Consider the following 16,331-nt stretch of genomic DNA (forward strand, 5'->3'; position numbering starts at 1 on the left):
TTCCTGCCTCTTTGTGCAGCTTCCCTAGTGTGAGTACTGACCGGCCCCGGTCCTGTAGTAACCACTGAAGAGTCGGAGCAAACAGAGGGAAATTCTATTCTCTTCCCGCTGCACCTGGGGCCACAAATTCAGCATTGTCGATGTGCTTCTGGCACGGGGAGGCAGGAATGGGGAAGACGTAGTAAATTCTGTGGAATCCATGGCTAACTCTTGTTGGTGGAGACCAATCTTTTCAGAGACTGTTTCTCAGTTCTCTCCAAATCTTAGATTCCCATGGGACTTTCACTGTCTCCACAGAAGAGCCCCAGTCCCAGTCTCTCAGTAGCGTCCCCTTCCCTACAGTAGACATTTGGGGGCATCACCTGCTACAATGACTTCTTTTTCATTTTCTTGGAAGCTATTCTGAGGCTTGTTTTATATTCATATGACTATAGTAATAGGAAGCATGCAGACTCAAACAACATGTCCCTTTAGCCACCCCTCCCCAAAAGGTGATTTAAAGCAGACAGTGAGCCACAGAATTTGCAAGGCTAACTTTCTCACGTGGAAGAGAAAAATTATTGCAGTGCCCTTTAGCTAAGTACACTCACTTCAGCCTTTATGGATGGTGGCAGTCACGTGCTCCTCACCTCTTCCCGCGGAAGAGAGCTCGAAACTGTCACAAGGCAGAATCCAGAGAGGCAGCTGGGAGACTGTCTAATACCGCAGCATGGGCAGTACCTGGTGAAGGCAGCTTCCCCCAACCCCCCCCCATCCCTGTCCCCCTGCTTAGGAAGGTCTGTTCCTGCGAACAATGCAGAATGGACTAAACCCTTTGCTTCCCACTCACCAGTGCTTCAGCAGCACTAGCTGGCATTTCGAGTCTTAGCAGGGTGGGAGAGACTCCAAGCTCTTTGTCAGAATGCGCATGTGAGGAGCATGCATTTCGTGCAGGTTAGCAGTCACACAAGTATAGAAAGAAGTTAAAAGGGAAGTACCGCTGGAGTTATGCAAACAGGGAGGATGAAAATTTCCTAGTAAGTCTTCAGCGAATGTTGACCCAGAACTGAGGATGATTAGCTGAAGTTTCTTTCTCTGACCAAAGCATCCCAAGAAGTGACTGATTGGGAGTGGAACAGGAAAGATTTGGATGCGAACCATTGTGGGACCAGTAAAGTACATATGACAATGACCAGGCACAGGAAGAAAGCAGATCTTCCCGAGAGTAAAACCAGGGTCTCTCAGGATTTCTGCGCTGTTTTCAGGTCTACACATAGGTGTGTGTGTGCACATGTAAGCCAGCTGTTGTGTTCTGTTGTTTGATCCGTATAAACTTTGATCTGTCCTTTGGGTTCAGGAAGTTTCACTTGTGCATTTCCGTTGCTTATAAAGTTTGAATATATATATATATATATCCTGCTTTATTCCTGAAGGATACTGGATTAATTGGGTGAGCAGTCTAACTGTAGTAATGATTGGTGCTCAGATTTTGTAAAAATTGATATTTGGACAATACATTCCGACTGGGCTCTAGTAATCCTGATGCAGTAGTGAAGAAGAGGGACAAACTTTAACAGCTGTGGGAAGGTGACCACCTTGCAAACGTGTCCACTGGAAAACTCTCTGCTGTAAATGTGAACTTGAGACTTGTCTGCCCTTCCCTTTCCATTTTCCTTTTCCAAGTTTGAATACCGTTGCTTTTATGTCAAAGACACTTCACGCTGGTTCTCTGCTGATAAACTACTGAATTTTCATGGAGCAGGTCAAAGAAAAGAAGCCTTCTTTAGTGTGGACCCATTTCTACATAATCCCCTTCATTCATATTTCTCATGGAAGAGCCTCAGCAGTGATGGATAAAATGAATGGCTGTGACAGACATTTCCCATTCTCACTTTTGTTCATTGGCAAATCCGAGCTCAAGGTGCGGGCCTTTTTCTTGTGTGGTCCCAAGGCAGAAAGCAAGAAGGTGAGGGATGGGGAGAGTGAGCCAGAGGCGGCTGAACTTACTTTGGGAATAAGTTCACTCTCCGGGTGAAGAGTCACTGTAAAGGTGACAGCTCTGTTAAGCCATCGTAGGCAAGGGTGCCACCTCTAAACTCTTGTGTTGAGGTTGAGTTTTCAATGCATGTAGTTAGAGGGGAGCTCACAGGAACTGGACCAGCGCAGTAACTGTGCCTTTGTTTAGCCTTAGAGACAAGCCTTATTATGACCCCCGCCCCCAATTTACAGATGGGTAGAAGAACTGAGGCTTTGGCAAGTTTAGTCACCTTTAGTAGGGAGGGGTAGAGCCATGGTGCCCAGGCCTGTCTTGATCCTCTAAATGACTTGAGTGTCACCTGTAGCGAACTCTTAATTACTTTGGTTTTCCTCCCAACTCCCCTGCGCGCACGCGCGCGCGCGCACACACACACACACACACACACACACGCACACACACACGAAAAGTCAAGGTTCAAGATGATAGAAATAGCCTTGTGGTTCTCTCTCTATGGAGACGTAAAATGAATGCTGCCAAACTCTTATGGTGGAATGAGGTGGGGGGGGGGACACCAGAAAGTTATACAGTCTCATATGGAATAAAAAAATATTAAATGAGTTTATAAGTACACAGAAAATTAGAGCAGGATGCAGTTTCTTTGCTTCTGCAGGCAAACATCACTTGCATTGCTTTCAGTGGTCTATAAATGACACAGATTTAGAGTAGCCCAGTGAATAAGGCAGGTCTCCACTAGGGCCAGCCAACCCCCGGAGGCTTGAGCATTGCCTTCAAGGGATGGCTGCTTCAAAGCTTTACATTTTCCTCCATACCACCAAGGAACTCTACTGTATAGCAAAGAGCATCAGCACACGAATTTGGATCCAAGTCCAAACCTCCAAGATTAGTGTTTGACCACTACTGAAGTTTAGAGAACACACAAAAGTGCACAAATACGCAGGTGTCCTTGAGGTTTTCAGAAGATTAAAGGTAATTACGTACAAAAGCCCCAGACACAGAGTGGATAAGCCCTGCTGAGACTCAGGCCTCATTGTTAGCAAATAGGGCCGCCATCTCTCTCACTCACGTTGTTATTTAGAGGATGTCTGTTGGGCTGGAGAAACGGCTCAGTGCTTAAAAGCACTTGTGGCCCTTCCAGAGAACCTGGGATTAGTTCCTAGCATCCGAATGGTGGCTCCTAACCATCTATAATTCCATTTTCAGGGTATTTACAGCCTCTTTTGTCCACCTTGGATACTTGTACTCACATAGATATATCATACACCAAACACACACACACACACACATAATTAAAAAAAATAAATCTTAAAATAATAAATTAAATGTCTGTTGGGTGACTGAATCCAGACATGACGAACCTTGCTGTTGAAGCTCCGACTGTTCCACCCCAAATACGATATGCTAGTTATTTTGTGTTGCGTCACTTGGAAAATAGCAGATACTCAAGAGGTTTTCTTCTGAATGGTACCTGTCAACCTAAAGACAGGTTCCTCCCTGTCATCCCTGCCCTTCCCACAAGTTTTATCAGCCAGAGAAATCTGAACGCTGTTATAGAAGAAAAGATCTGCGGATGAACTTGACCACAGCAATTTGACCTCCTGTATCTTTCCAAGGACCCAAGCATCCTTCCAAAAGAGCACCCTTGCCCAACGTCTCCTCATCCCTGTCCCTCTTCCATCAGGAAGGCAGCGCATGCATGGCCAGGTCTTGCTGCTCTTCTGAGTGTTTGCTTTTCTGTGCGTGCACGTGTGTGAGACCTGTTTTCTAAAGGCCCAGATAGTAAACATTTTAGGCTTCACAGGCCATATGGTATTTGTTGCAACTCTAAAACTCTGCCCTAGTGTGTCCAAAGCAGTCACAGACAATAGTTAAACAAATGAATATGATTGTTTGCCCGTAAAATGCTACAAACACAGGCACAGGGGCTGGATGTCGCCTAGGGCTAAGGTGTATAACCTCTAGACTAAATAGAGAGGCTAATTGAGAAGGATATAGAGGACTGATTGCCCAGCGTTCTTATTGGTAGGCCTTCTGTGTCCTGCAACAGGAAAACCCAGGCAGAACCAACAGAAGTTGTAATGTAACATGATCGGTGGCATTGCCTGTGGTGTTGTTGGAAGTAAACTGAGTCCTGGGGCTTCCGTCAGACCTACAACGGATTCGTTTCTCAACATAGTAGCTAGCTGACTGGCCACAAGCCCCCCACCTTCGGTCACTTGGATATACTGACTCATGGCAGTCATGGAGAAGCATGTACTGTGTAGAATTCTACCTTGGCAGCCCCCCGCCCCCAGAGTCGGGAGAAGGGGAGCTCCATGGGTTGTGTGGCTGGATGTAATTTTTGCTACTAATCAATCAGTTAGTTAGCCATCTCAACTAGGAGTAAAAATATAGGAAAAAAGTCTTTATCATCTCAAGACAGCTCCAGAGACATAACTATTAAATGTAAAAAACATTATGTTGGATTACAAGTTTAAATGTTAGAACCATGTTAAGGGTCTTAAGACTGCTCACTTATCTTGAAACATGCTTACATGACTTCCCATATTGGGGTAAAAATTGTGTTTTTTGCCCTAAGCGTGACTAGTATTGTGGCTCTATCAAGTAACCAAAGTTGGAAAAAGAAACCCAAAGTGCCATTAAAACCTTGTTGACGTGGCCCTGCTCTTGCTTTTTTTCAATTGTATCGCACAGTGCCCAGCGTCTGAATGAGTACTGCTGCCGCCATTCACTAGCATTATCAAGGTGATAGTGTGTCCGGGGAAGGAGACCGAGCTGCAGGAGACAGACTCCTTGATGGTGTGTGTGAGCATGAGTGTGACGGTTCCGTGTATGATGTCGTCACTCTCTGTTGCCTTTCCTTCACGTTCTCAGCCCAGCCTATCTCTCCCACCGCACACAGAGGGATTTGCAGTCAGTGCTGAGCTGACCTGTCCTCTCTTCCCCTCTGTGGAGCCACGTCGCCTTTCCTAAAGTTAAGAGCCCTGTGACAGTTTGGTTCTCTGTGGCTCAGCCTCCCTCCAGTTTCACTTGGGCTTCAAGGCTTCTGCTTCTCACTGTCACAGGGACACTCTTCCAGCCACACCAGCTTAAGCACAGGTCCCTAACAGGCGAGGTAGCTCCACACTCTTACTCCCTAGACAACCGCTATTTCCTCCGGAGTTTTAAAGTTCTAGGTTTGTTTTTAATCTGAAGTCAAATTCCAACTTTGGGATATTCTTGGGTCTCGTCTTTCTGATTCCTTAAACCAGACAGAACACCCCACCCCACCCCACCCCCCACCCCGCACATGACACTGACACACTCACTACCCTGTGTTCTGAACCCACTGTAATGCTCCATCCCTGCTCCCCACACACAGGCTGTGCCTTCTGTGTTCTCCTTTATCCCACACACTACAAAATCCTCCATTATAATACTTCCTTATGGCTTCCCTACATTCACAAGCCACATAGTACATCTCGGGGCTTACGGCGGTCTGCAGCACAGCTCCTGTAATCCATGAGCTACAGGAGATGCTCAATGAGTTCCTGTGAAATAACCAAATGACCAAGGTGCTTGCCAATCATATTTTTTAGTAGTGAATTTATGGACTAGTGTAGAGTCCTTGAAGATTCTTTGCCCTCCTGGCACCCACCCTGCATGGTTCCTGGCACACAGATCAATACGTGGTTAAGAAATGGTTGTTGGATGACTTATCTGACCAGCTAACAGCATGGGAGGATGTGGATTCTCAGGAAAGTGTCATGCGTCACCTTTTCACAAGTATAGGGCCATTATCCAGAATTTTAAGCTAATCAGTATGGCTGTCACATTAGAGTAGAGTCGGACATTTGACCCTGAACAGTGCATTTCCAGTGGGTTACTTACACCTAATGCTGTGCCATCTGAGAAACTTCCAGGGCTAATCCAGTAGCCAGCCTGACAGGATACAAACACCTCCAATGTCACCACACTTGTAGGACCAGAAATTCACATCTCGTGCAGTGCTCGACGATTTAAATTGTTGCCACTTAATATTCACTGAGCGTCGGCACTGTACTTCTGTACTCAGAGGAAAACAGAGGCGGCACGCACTCGTGCAGTGCAGTGGCCTTTGTTCGCTGTAATTAGTTGGTGATGGAACAGTGTTGATACAGCGCTTCCGCAGTTACAGGGAAGCGCGGCCCGCAGAGCAAATGGCAATGTATTTATACACCTGGTTCTGTTCTGCATACTCCTTCAGCTCTGCGGAGGTTCTGGGGTGTGGTGGCCAAAGCAGGGAAGCTTCATCAGCTTGTAGTTTCAGGAAAAAGAGAACAGATCGTTTTTTGGAGGCACGTTAGTTGGATTGGACAGCTTTTCGATTGGTTTTGTGTGGTATCTGGAATTCTGGCCCCTTTGTTCCCTCTTGCAGCAAATACTTCCAGACGCGCTGCCTGGAGACTGGAGTTGCCATTTCATCGTTCTTCTACAAAGCCTCACTAGTTCGGGGTGGATCTGGGCTGCAGTGAACTTTGCCAGGGAAGCAAAGTGTGAAGTTGAAACAAGGAAGAGGTTTGAAGAGACCTTAGCGCCCAGGCATGATGGCACTTGCCCACAGTCCTAGCACTGGGGAGGGAGAGGAAAGAGGGTTCAGATTCAGCACTAACTTTCTCTACACACCACAGTCAAGGGTGGCCCGGGTTACGTTAGACCCTGTTTGAGAAAGAGAGAGACAGAGTGATGGAAGACAGAGAAGTAGAAGATGCTGGATTCTTTTTCTGGAACCCTGTAGCTGTTGGAGCTGACCCTCTTTCTATACACAAGGAAAGGAGGAGGAAAGAGACTGCCCAGGTTCTCACAGGGCAAATGTGGTCAGAGTAGGCATCTCTGGTCTGGGCTCATTTCAAGGCTTGCCAATGGAGTTAGCCCCTCTCCAGAGACCCACATTAAAATCACAAGTTTGTGCTTGTGATTTAAAAATCTTCACAAATGAAAGCCACTAATGTCCGGTAATATTTTAAAAATCAAGCTCTTATGTTGTTTCTTCCCTTGGTGCACTACATGCATGTTAAGATTTTGAGAGACTTGATATGATGGTAAATTTCATTAGAATTGAGGGTCTCTTTAAATATTATTGGCTGACAGAGTTTAGGGGATTGAATTATGGGCATTTTATTAATTTTTTATTATATTTTATTTATTTAGTTAGTTATTGTGTGATGTGTGTGTGTGTGTGTGTATGTGTATAGTATGTGTGTATATGTGGAGGTCAGAGCACAGCTTTCAGGAGTCAGTTCTCCCCTATGATGTGGGTCTCATGGATTGAATTCTAGTTGGCAGGCCCACCAGCAAGCACCTTCACGTGAGCCGTCTCACTGGCCCACATTTTATCATTTTAAAATCACTATATTCTCAGGTTCAGATAACTTCCAAAACTAAGTGGATGAAGAGAGACGTGAATTTCGAGTTCCCAGACCTGGATATTAGCTCTGGTTCTGATTCCTCAGGGGACGGGAGTCATTTTACACCAATCAGTGTTTCCCAAAGTGTGAGATACGTTATTATTGGTGTTGGGCAAAATGTGTTAGAGTAAATAAATCTTAGATAAAAATTTAATTTATTTTAATGTGTAATTGAAAAACATGGCAAACATGACGTCATAGATCATACTCTTCAGGTACAAACTAAAAGTAAATTTTTGTGAGAACTGTAAGACTCTAAAAAATTTAATGGCCCTCTGAATAAGTGAGACAGTTGATTAGCTTTAACTGTTTAGGAGGCCCCCAGGCAGTGGGATCAGGACCTGTCCTTGGTACATGAGCTGGCTTTTTGGAATCTAGGGCCTATATTGAGACATTTTGCTCAGCCTTGGTGTAGGGAGGAGGGGACTGGACCTGCCTCAACTGAATCTACCACGCTGGGCTGAATCCTCAGGGGATACCTTGCCTTGGAGGAGGTGGGAATGGGGGGTGGACTGGGGGAAGGCCTGGGTGGTGGGAGGAGGGAGGACAGGGGAATCTGTGACTGATATGTAAAATTAAATTAATTATAAAATAAAAATATTAAAAAAAATTTAACAGTAAAACTGAAGAAGGCAAGTGAAGCAGATGCCTGCAGAAGATACAGGCCTGGTCAAATTGAGTTCTTTTCCTGTATAGAAGCGCTGTAATTCTTAGCCTAGTCCTTATTTGTTTGTTTTTAAATTATTTTTATATGTATGGGTGTTTTGTTTCTATGTATATCTGGGCACCATGTGCATGCCTGGTGTCCAGGGAGGCCAGAAGAGGGCATCTGGAGCTCCTGGAACTGGAGTTACAGGTAACTGTGAGCTGCCATGTGGGTGCTTGGAATTGAACCTGGGTCTTCTAGAAGAGCAGCCAGTGTTCTTAACTGCTGAGCCATCTCTCCAGCCCTAACCCTTATGTTTTTTTATTGTTGTGCTTGTAGGTTTTGCATTACTCTTTATCAAGCAGAATGTCTAGTTCTGGTGGCATAACGGCACACATATAAATTTAGCTTTCATGGTATCTGAAATATTTTATGTTAAAAATGAAAACTTTAATGTCACATTGGAAGGTTTTTGAAGATAAAATCAGTGCATTGCATAAGCTTGATATGATGGGCTTGGAGTGGAACAGAGGATGATAAATACATCGAGATCCTGTTAAAGTGCTTGATAAGGGTGACACTCCACTCTCACACCGATGAGAAGCTAATTGCATATTCAAGGGTCTTATTGTGCTCATGGTCTAAAGAATAAATTCGTACTATGTGGTAAGGACTTTTCCTAAAGATTTATCAATGAGGCTTGTAATACTGTATGAATTAGTTATTAGGAGAAAAAACAGAAATGGCCAGAAGACTATAATGAAAAGAAGTGGTATTATGGTTTTGAGGGGTGGTAAAAAACCACCAGTGTGTCAATGTGAAATAATGGAATACTCCATTTGCTTGAACGTAGAGCATTTGGTTAAGCTTCAGCAATAACATTTGAGACTTGGCACAGAATGGGTATAGGTAGGGGCTGGAGAGATGCTCAAGGGGCAAGAGCATTTGCTGCTCTTACAGGGGACCTAGGTTCTGTTCCCAGCACCCACATGGTGGTTCACAACTGCCCGTAACTCCAGCTCCTGAGGATTTGACGTCTTTTTTTGGCATCAGAGGGCACGAGACAGACATGTGGTATGCAAACATATACAAAGGCAAAACACTCATACATATAAAACAAGACAAAACAAAATGGGGAATTAATTGGAAATGAGTTTGAGATGGTGACTCGGACCGTTCCATGACCTGGAGTAGCACTTGCCTTTCAGAAATGGCTCCTTGTTCTGTCTCCTCACCCAGGCTATGAAGTTTACACTACAAATGAAGGGGTTTCCACCCGTGTATTTGTACCTAGGACAAGCACACCAGGGTTCTGAGGTGACTAGGTCAGGTCCCCTGGCACACACAGGAAACCTGGATCAACTGCCCACTCAACCAGAGTAAGAATTACAGGGGATCATAGGAGATGTTTTCAAATATTTGGGGAGCTATTGTGTGGAAAAGTGACTGGATTCTTACTCTCTTATTATTTTAGAATGACGAATGAGGACAAAGAATCAGGGCCATGAGGAAATAAGTCTTCAGAGTGGATTCTGTGTCCATTATTGTGTTACATGTTGTGTGTGAGAGAGATCTTTTTACTGTCGTGTGTATGTGCATGTTGTGTACATATGTACATATGTGTAGTAATAGGCACTATTATATTCTTTTTTTTTTTTCTAGATGAAGGAACCAAGCAAAGGGTTAAGCCACTTATTGTGATTTTTATACCATGTATGGTTTGACTCTGAAATGTCCCAAAGGCCATTTGCTTTGTTCAAGGTTAGGTTGCCAGTCTGTGGTGCTGTTGAGAAGAATTGATGCATTCTAGTGGAAGGAAGTGAGGCCATGGGAGGCATGTCCTTGAAGTAGTGAGACCTGTACCCCTCTCTCTGTCACTGCTAGTTACCATGATGAGAGCAGCTTTGGTCCACCGAGTGCTCCCTGCCATGAAGTTTGACCTTAACACAAGCCCAAAGCAACAGGACGGTGAACTGAAGCCCCTGCGGTTGTGAGTGAAAGGAAACTTTTCCCCATTTAAAGTTATACCTGGCCTCTCTGACCGCCGACTGACACACACTCTCATACCTGTGAAGCGGGATTCAGAGCCCTGTAGTCTGGCTCTGTAGCCGCACTTACTTTACCCTCCTTAATTCTGCTTCCATTTTCAGAGCATGTGCTTGAAAATGTGACTATATCTTGAAATGTGTTTATATCTTCATAGCAGCACAGCAGACTAGGCACTGTTATTCTCATTTTATAGATGGGAAGAAACAAAGCTCAAAGGAGTTAAGAAACTCACTCAAAGCAAATGACTCAGTTAGAACTGCAATTCAATAACATCCCCGAGCCATGCTTGCCTTCCTTAGAGATGCAGATCTGGAGCTACAATCTTTTGTGGGGGGAGCTAAATATGTCTTTATTCTTTGAACATTCCATCCATTTATACCATGGATATTGTGCACATCTATCCAATACTACTTCAGTGCGGTCACCCCTCCCCCTTTCAGTTTACTGTCCTTTTTTATTTTTATTTTTTGTTATTAATACCCCCCTGAGTCCCATTAGTGCTTCCCATATGCACATAGATGTCTGCTCTTTCACAGAAGTGTGAATAGCCTACCAATGGCCACATCTCCAAAGGAGGGTGACTCTTTCTTCTTCAGCAGCCATAAATTGCCAAGAGCTCCTCCAGTAGGGGAAGGCCTCTGCCATCCGTGCTAGAATTTTAACTGGATCGATCTTAGACAGGGCTTGTATGGTTAGCCATAGCCCTGGCTGCTGTGAGGTAGTGTGTGGAACAGCCATATCATGTCTGGAAGTCAGCATGTCACAGCTCTCCAGACAGTCTGCCTGTTCTTAGAATCTTTTTTTTTTTTTTTTTTTTTTTTTTTGGTTTTTCAAGACCGGGTTTCTCTGTGTAGCTTTGCGCCTTTCCTGGAACTTGGTTTGGAGACCAGGCTGGCCTCGAACTCACAGAGATGCACCTGCCTCTGCCTCCTGAGTGCTGGGATTAAAGGCGTGCGCCATGCGCCACCACCGCCCGGCTGTTCTTAGATTCTGTAAGCTTCCTCTACCTTGAAGTTCCCTGAGCCTTGGATGTTGAGGGCTCAATAGAGACGACCCATCTGCAGTCTAGCCCCGAGTTATCTCTGTCCAGCACATTAAGCAGTTATGAGTCTCTGCATTAACCACCATCCGCTGCAAAAGGAGCTTCTCTGAGCAAAGTTAAGAGCAGCGCGAGTCTATGGGTAGAACTACTGTTGTTTGGCTGAGTGGAACCAAAACTATCTAATGAATAGAACTTCAGCAACCCCTGGCACTGGGAGAAAAGACAGGGCTTGAGAGCTTCCTTTCTCGGCACACTTTGGGATGGAAATTTATGTTAGCTAGGCAGGGAATGAGCAGAGTATTTAAGCATTGTGTAAAGTATTGAACCAGACACTTCCGTAAGGTATTTCTTGCTTTGGGGTTTTATGACACTGTGTTGTTGTTTTGTTTTGTTTTTCATCTCTCTATGTCAACTTGTTTCCCCTCTGGGAGTACTCAGAAGTATGTGCAAATCTCACCCTGGTATTTGAATCTGACCCTGGGGTTTCAATGGCCTTGGTAAAATACTCTTCCTAGAATACTTGACATGGTGCTGTAGGGAAAACATTGGGTCATCTGAGAAATCAGTAGCAGAGTCGATAAGTGTCAGAGCTATTGAGTACAGAGGAAAACGGAATGTGAGACTTCCCACAGGTGAACAGGTAGCTCCGCCTCCTGCAGAGTTCCCCTCGGATGTTCCCTGTAGCAAAAGCATCTATCTGCCTTGACTTGCCTTTTCAAAAGGTATTTAGCAGATGCCCAGTTGGGAAGTACTAGTTTCCCTCAGGGTTGTCTCAACCTTAATTGTCTTCACTGAAACTTAGCTACTGTCCCAGACAGCTTAGTGTTGATTTTGGAGTCTGTGGGTGGAGATACCTTCCTTCTTCCCGCTGGCTCCCAGGTGATATTTATCAAGTTGTTCTAGGGTGTGGCTGTGGCATGGTGCCCTGTCCTGTCTTCTGCAGCCATCTCCTGCTTCGAACTTTATGCTGTAGGAAAGGACCTGAGTGTCTCAAGGTCAGAGCGTTTGTGTTTGTGTTTATCTTTCCCACTACCCCAAATCCCTTTTTCAGTCATTCTTCTATGTATCTCCCAAATGTGTGCCGTTTTCTTTGATAATATCATGCCCATAACGTCCACAAATGAGGTGTCTCTGCATGTTTTTCTGTCTGTCTGGTTTGGCCTCTTCCATCTTTTTCTGGCTCACAATGGAGGTGAGGAATTTTCTCTCTTTTTCTTGTCCCCACCCCCATTTTTATTACCTTGGATTCCATGCATTAATTCTGGGCATGTACATGTTTCTCTGGAAGATGTGGGAGGGTGCAGAAGAAGGTGGAAGTGACTTAAAAAGTGAGTGAGTGGTATTTCCCATGGTTTCTCAAAGTTCGCTGTCCAACATACACTCAAGATGGCGAAAATGTTCTGTGCAGTGGTATGATTGGGTGTGGTTGTGCTTGCCAGTTCATAGACTGATGGGGTCTGTTCACAGTGGCATGTGCTACTACTTTCTGACTACCCTCTGATAGACCGAAGTGGATGGACTTCCAGGTATTTGGATGCAGTAGCCTTGCCTGTATCTTGACAGAATTACAGACTAGGGCCGTGTCTGTGTTATATTAGTTGGATTAACACTGGAAAAGAAAGATATGTGTGCACACCCCTGTGCACACTCACAACATTTAACTTGTTCTTATTTTTAACAATCCAATAGTAAAGTCTTCTTCAAATGTCGGTCGATTGGGTCTGAATGCAGTAGTCCCATTAGTATGAGCAGCTGAATTTTTTGTCTAGGAGCCATACCTGTCCCTTTTAAAGGGTAACACAGTCAGCTAGCAAGTGGAACAGTCACCCATTCTCTAGAAGAGCTACTTTCAGCAGATAGGAGTTGTTGATGAGATGGGAACCACTGAGCCTGAATGGAAGAATTTCAGTAAGCGAACGAAGACTGAGTACGTTCCTATGTTAAAAGATAAAGCATCATTGAATATAATAGAAAGGGCTCACAGGCTAGTGGTGAGATTTGTGGGCTAGTAAACTTTCTCCGTGGTAGCAGCATATTCACTTATAGCCTTTGTAGGAAAAATGCAGCCTTTGTGGATGTATTTTGTACAAGTTAAACTTTATCTGGGGGCTTCTAATTAGACTGACTCGGACAACCGTGTCCCAGCTCCTGACGCCTTCCCACTCTCCTCTCTTCTTAGTCTCCTTCTTTTTTACTTTGCTTCTTTGACAAAGATGAAAAGATTAAGCTCACATGGAAGAAATTTAAGGACTCTCCAGGCTGCATACGAGTGTCTTTATTTTCTTACTGCAATTACCTTGTTAAATAGATTGTTTCTTTAAAAAGACAGAGAAAGACATTAAACAAACCCTGCAGAGGCATTCTGCTTCAGAAGTTCGCATGTGTTTTCCCGTGTTACCTGATGCTTGCTGGCTGTCCAGGGTGGGGCTGTGATATAAAACATGGGGTTCCTTATTTAACGTTTAATACTCCAGCCCCCGCAGTGCCTAGCTGACTCTCTGGTGACCTTGTCTTTGCCTTTATAACTGCTGCTTTCCCTCTGGAGTCCAGCAATGAGTGCACACGGGTACAGAGAAATTAAAGGGAGCTGTCGGCGGAGGGATGATACAGTTAAACCATCCTGAACGTGGGGGACAGACCTCTTAAATAATTAAAACTGTTTGCTCTGAGAGTCAGATTTGCATTTCTTTACCAAGTTTATTTAGCACACTTTGTTACACTCAATTAAACAAAAGTGGTCTCTTTCATTTTCTTTGCTTCGGGTTGATCACTTTGCCTTTTGGTTCTTATGGCCCTCATGTAATTTCACAGTGCTTAGGTCTCTGAAACAATACATGTATTGATGCATACACAGACACATACAGATCCATTAGAAGACATGCTATTTGTACTACAGAGAATCTTTGCCCAAGGTATCTGAGCATGCCTTGTAACCTAAGGTGTAACCTGGTGGTAAAGATGAACTTGACAAAGCTCTTCTAGTATGTCTGCATTTTGCTAAAAGCCTGTTAGCTGCATTCTTTTGCCTCCCCACAACTTGATCAGTAAAGCTTTTAGCAAAACTTTGCAGACGCGGGTGTTGAGTGAGTGTGGAAAGGAAACTGAATGTAAAGGGCTGTCTCCGCATCTCAGTTGACGGAGCATGCACAGGCTGCTTTCTGAAAATTAGCTCGTTGCTTAATCTATGTATGTTTAAGAAGGAATAAATGAGATATCCACTTCTTAGTGAGTGGCGGGATGAGTAGAAACCTGGTGAGAGAGAAAAGGCATAATTTCGCTTCCTCAGTTGGGGCGCAATATCACAAAACTTCAGTGTTGATCACGATCAGTTGCTTGGGCCTTTTCTGACTCTTTCCTCTTAATTTCCCTACCAGGTAAGTAACACATTGTGAGTTTTCCTAGTGAGACTGTACACGAGGAATGCTGTCTTTTTCACATTCCCCAGGTGTCCCTTTCTACCTGGGGTCCTTCTGTCCTTACGTTGGATTGTTTGGGTGTGTGCACACGATGACAGTCGATATGTATGTGTGATGACTATCACGAGGGTTCTAACATGTTTAACTGTTACGGGATCTGTTATGTCTACTTTAGGGTCGACCCCATCCCATATGACACTCCAAAACCAGCGGGCCACACGCGGTTTGTCTGCGTCTCAGACACACACTCCAGAACAGATGGTATCCAGATGCCTTATGGGGACATCCTTCTCCACACAGGCGATTTCACCGAGCTGGGACTGCCCTCAGAGGTTAAGAAGTTTAATGACTGGTTAGGTAAGGAATGATTGCGTTCCGGCGGCCCCAATTAACCTTTCCCGGTCTGAGCGTCACTCACTGCGTCCTAATTGAATTAGAGCACTTGGAAGCCAGCTCAGCCGTTTCTTGTATGATATGCCGTGGTGTCTAGCTTTAATCCAATTTTGTTAATTAAAGATGAATTTTTAGATATTTAATTTTACTGTGCATCCTTACAGTGCCTGGCCTCAGCAGCTCTGGGGCTGAGAGATGGGAGGCTTGGAAACCAAGCTCCTCTCCCTCATCCTACTTTAATGAGGACCTTCATTGGCGCACACACAAGGCCTAGAATCATATTCTTAATTCATTGGCTCTAGTCTTTCCAAGGTATTATGACCACAGATGTGTAAGTGACCTAGCAGTAAGAGAATACTTCTAAGTAACAGAGAGGATGTGAAAGTCCCTGTAGGAAGCCCAGGCCCTCCTGAGCTCGGTGCTGCCCGGAAGCAGCTTTCCCCAGAGTCCTGAACCCTGGCCAGGACTCCCCAGACATAAAGCTCTGGAAACAGAACATTAGATTTTCCTGAACACAGGGGATGGACCCATAGGTCAATAATTCAGCGAAACACTGGGTCCTGGGAAGGCAGCTGCCAGATACTGGCATTGCAAGGCCACCCTGGAGGTGTTCACACCTGTACGAGAAGAGAGATTTAGCGCTGGGGGGCAGCTCAGTGGTAGAGTACTTGCCTACCACCTGTTCATCTTCAGGCTGCTGAAGTCAGTCCCACTGTCATAAAGGAAATACAAATTATAAGTAAAATAAAAAAAACAGGGGTAAAGCATTTCTGAAGACACTGAAGAATTATATAGTTACAAGAAAAAAAAAAAAAAATCATTCCAGAATGATGTCATGAATAGTATGTGAGCCAATGGCAATGACTTAGGAGATTTAGGCAGAAACTTTATTTATTTATTTATCAAACTAAAGCAAGGTATGGGAAAATTTAAAGTCGTTGATTAGAGGTGATAAAGAGTGTGTGTTAATTGACAAATAATGCTCATTGAAATGTTTAAAATACATTAATAAAAAATAAGCTTAACTGTGAACAATGTTGCTTTTTCTTGTGTTCATGTATGCCTATCAACTTGTACGTCATTGTCTCCATCGTTCTTGGCTACTTTCATTTGGTACTGTTTATTGGTAAGAGTAAGCATTTTTGTGTAATTTCTGTATCCCGTTTAGGGACAACATACCATATTGGTTATACTTTTATTTGGTAAGACATATATTTACAAACAAACATTTAAATAGATAGCAGGATTGCCTTTGGCAGTAAGAACTGAAATGTCTATTTTCTGATGTGTGTCTTTTTGTTTCCACTGACTTATTTCTAAGGGTAAAAGCCTACTTATGAACTGAAGTCTCAAGGCAGTGCTGTCCAGTTCTCTGTTTCTGCTG

The 16,331-nt window shown here is 44.3% G+C and overlaps 1 protein-coding gene across 3 annotated transcripts in view; it reads left to right on the top strand.

The window, feature by feature from the left end:
* Mpped2 (metallophosphoesterase domain containing 2) overlaps positions 1-16,331 on the top strand; it is a 179,890-nt gene that overhangs the window by 39,443 nt on the left and 124,116 nt on the right. For 2 of the 3 annotated variants that reach the window (XM_028877850.2, XM_028877851.2), the window contains exon 3: positions 14,730-14,911. The exons of the other annotated variant lie outside the window; for it this stretch is intronic. In XM_028877850.2, the coding sequence (XP_028733683.1) occupies positions 14,730-14,911 (182 nt within the window). The remainder of the gene's footprint in view (positions 1-14,729; positions 14,912-16,331) is intronic. 3 annotated transcript variants of the gene reach the window in all.

The sequence above is a fragment of the Peromyscus leucopus genome, chromosome 4 (assembly GCF_004664715.2).
Source record: "Peromyscus leucopus breed LL Stock chromosome 4, UCI_PerLeu_2.1, whole genome shotgun sequence".
NCBI lineage: Eukaryota > Metazoa > Chordata > Mammalia > Rodentia > Cricetidae > Peromyscus > Peromyscus leucopus.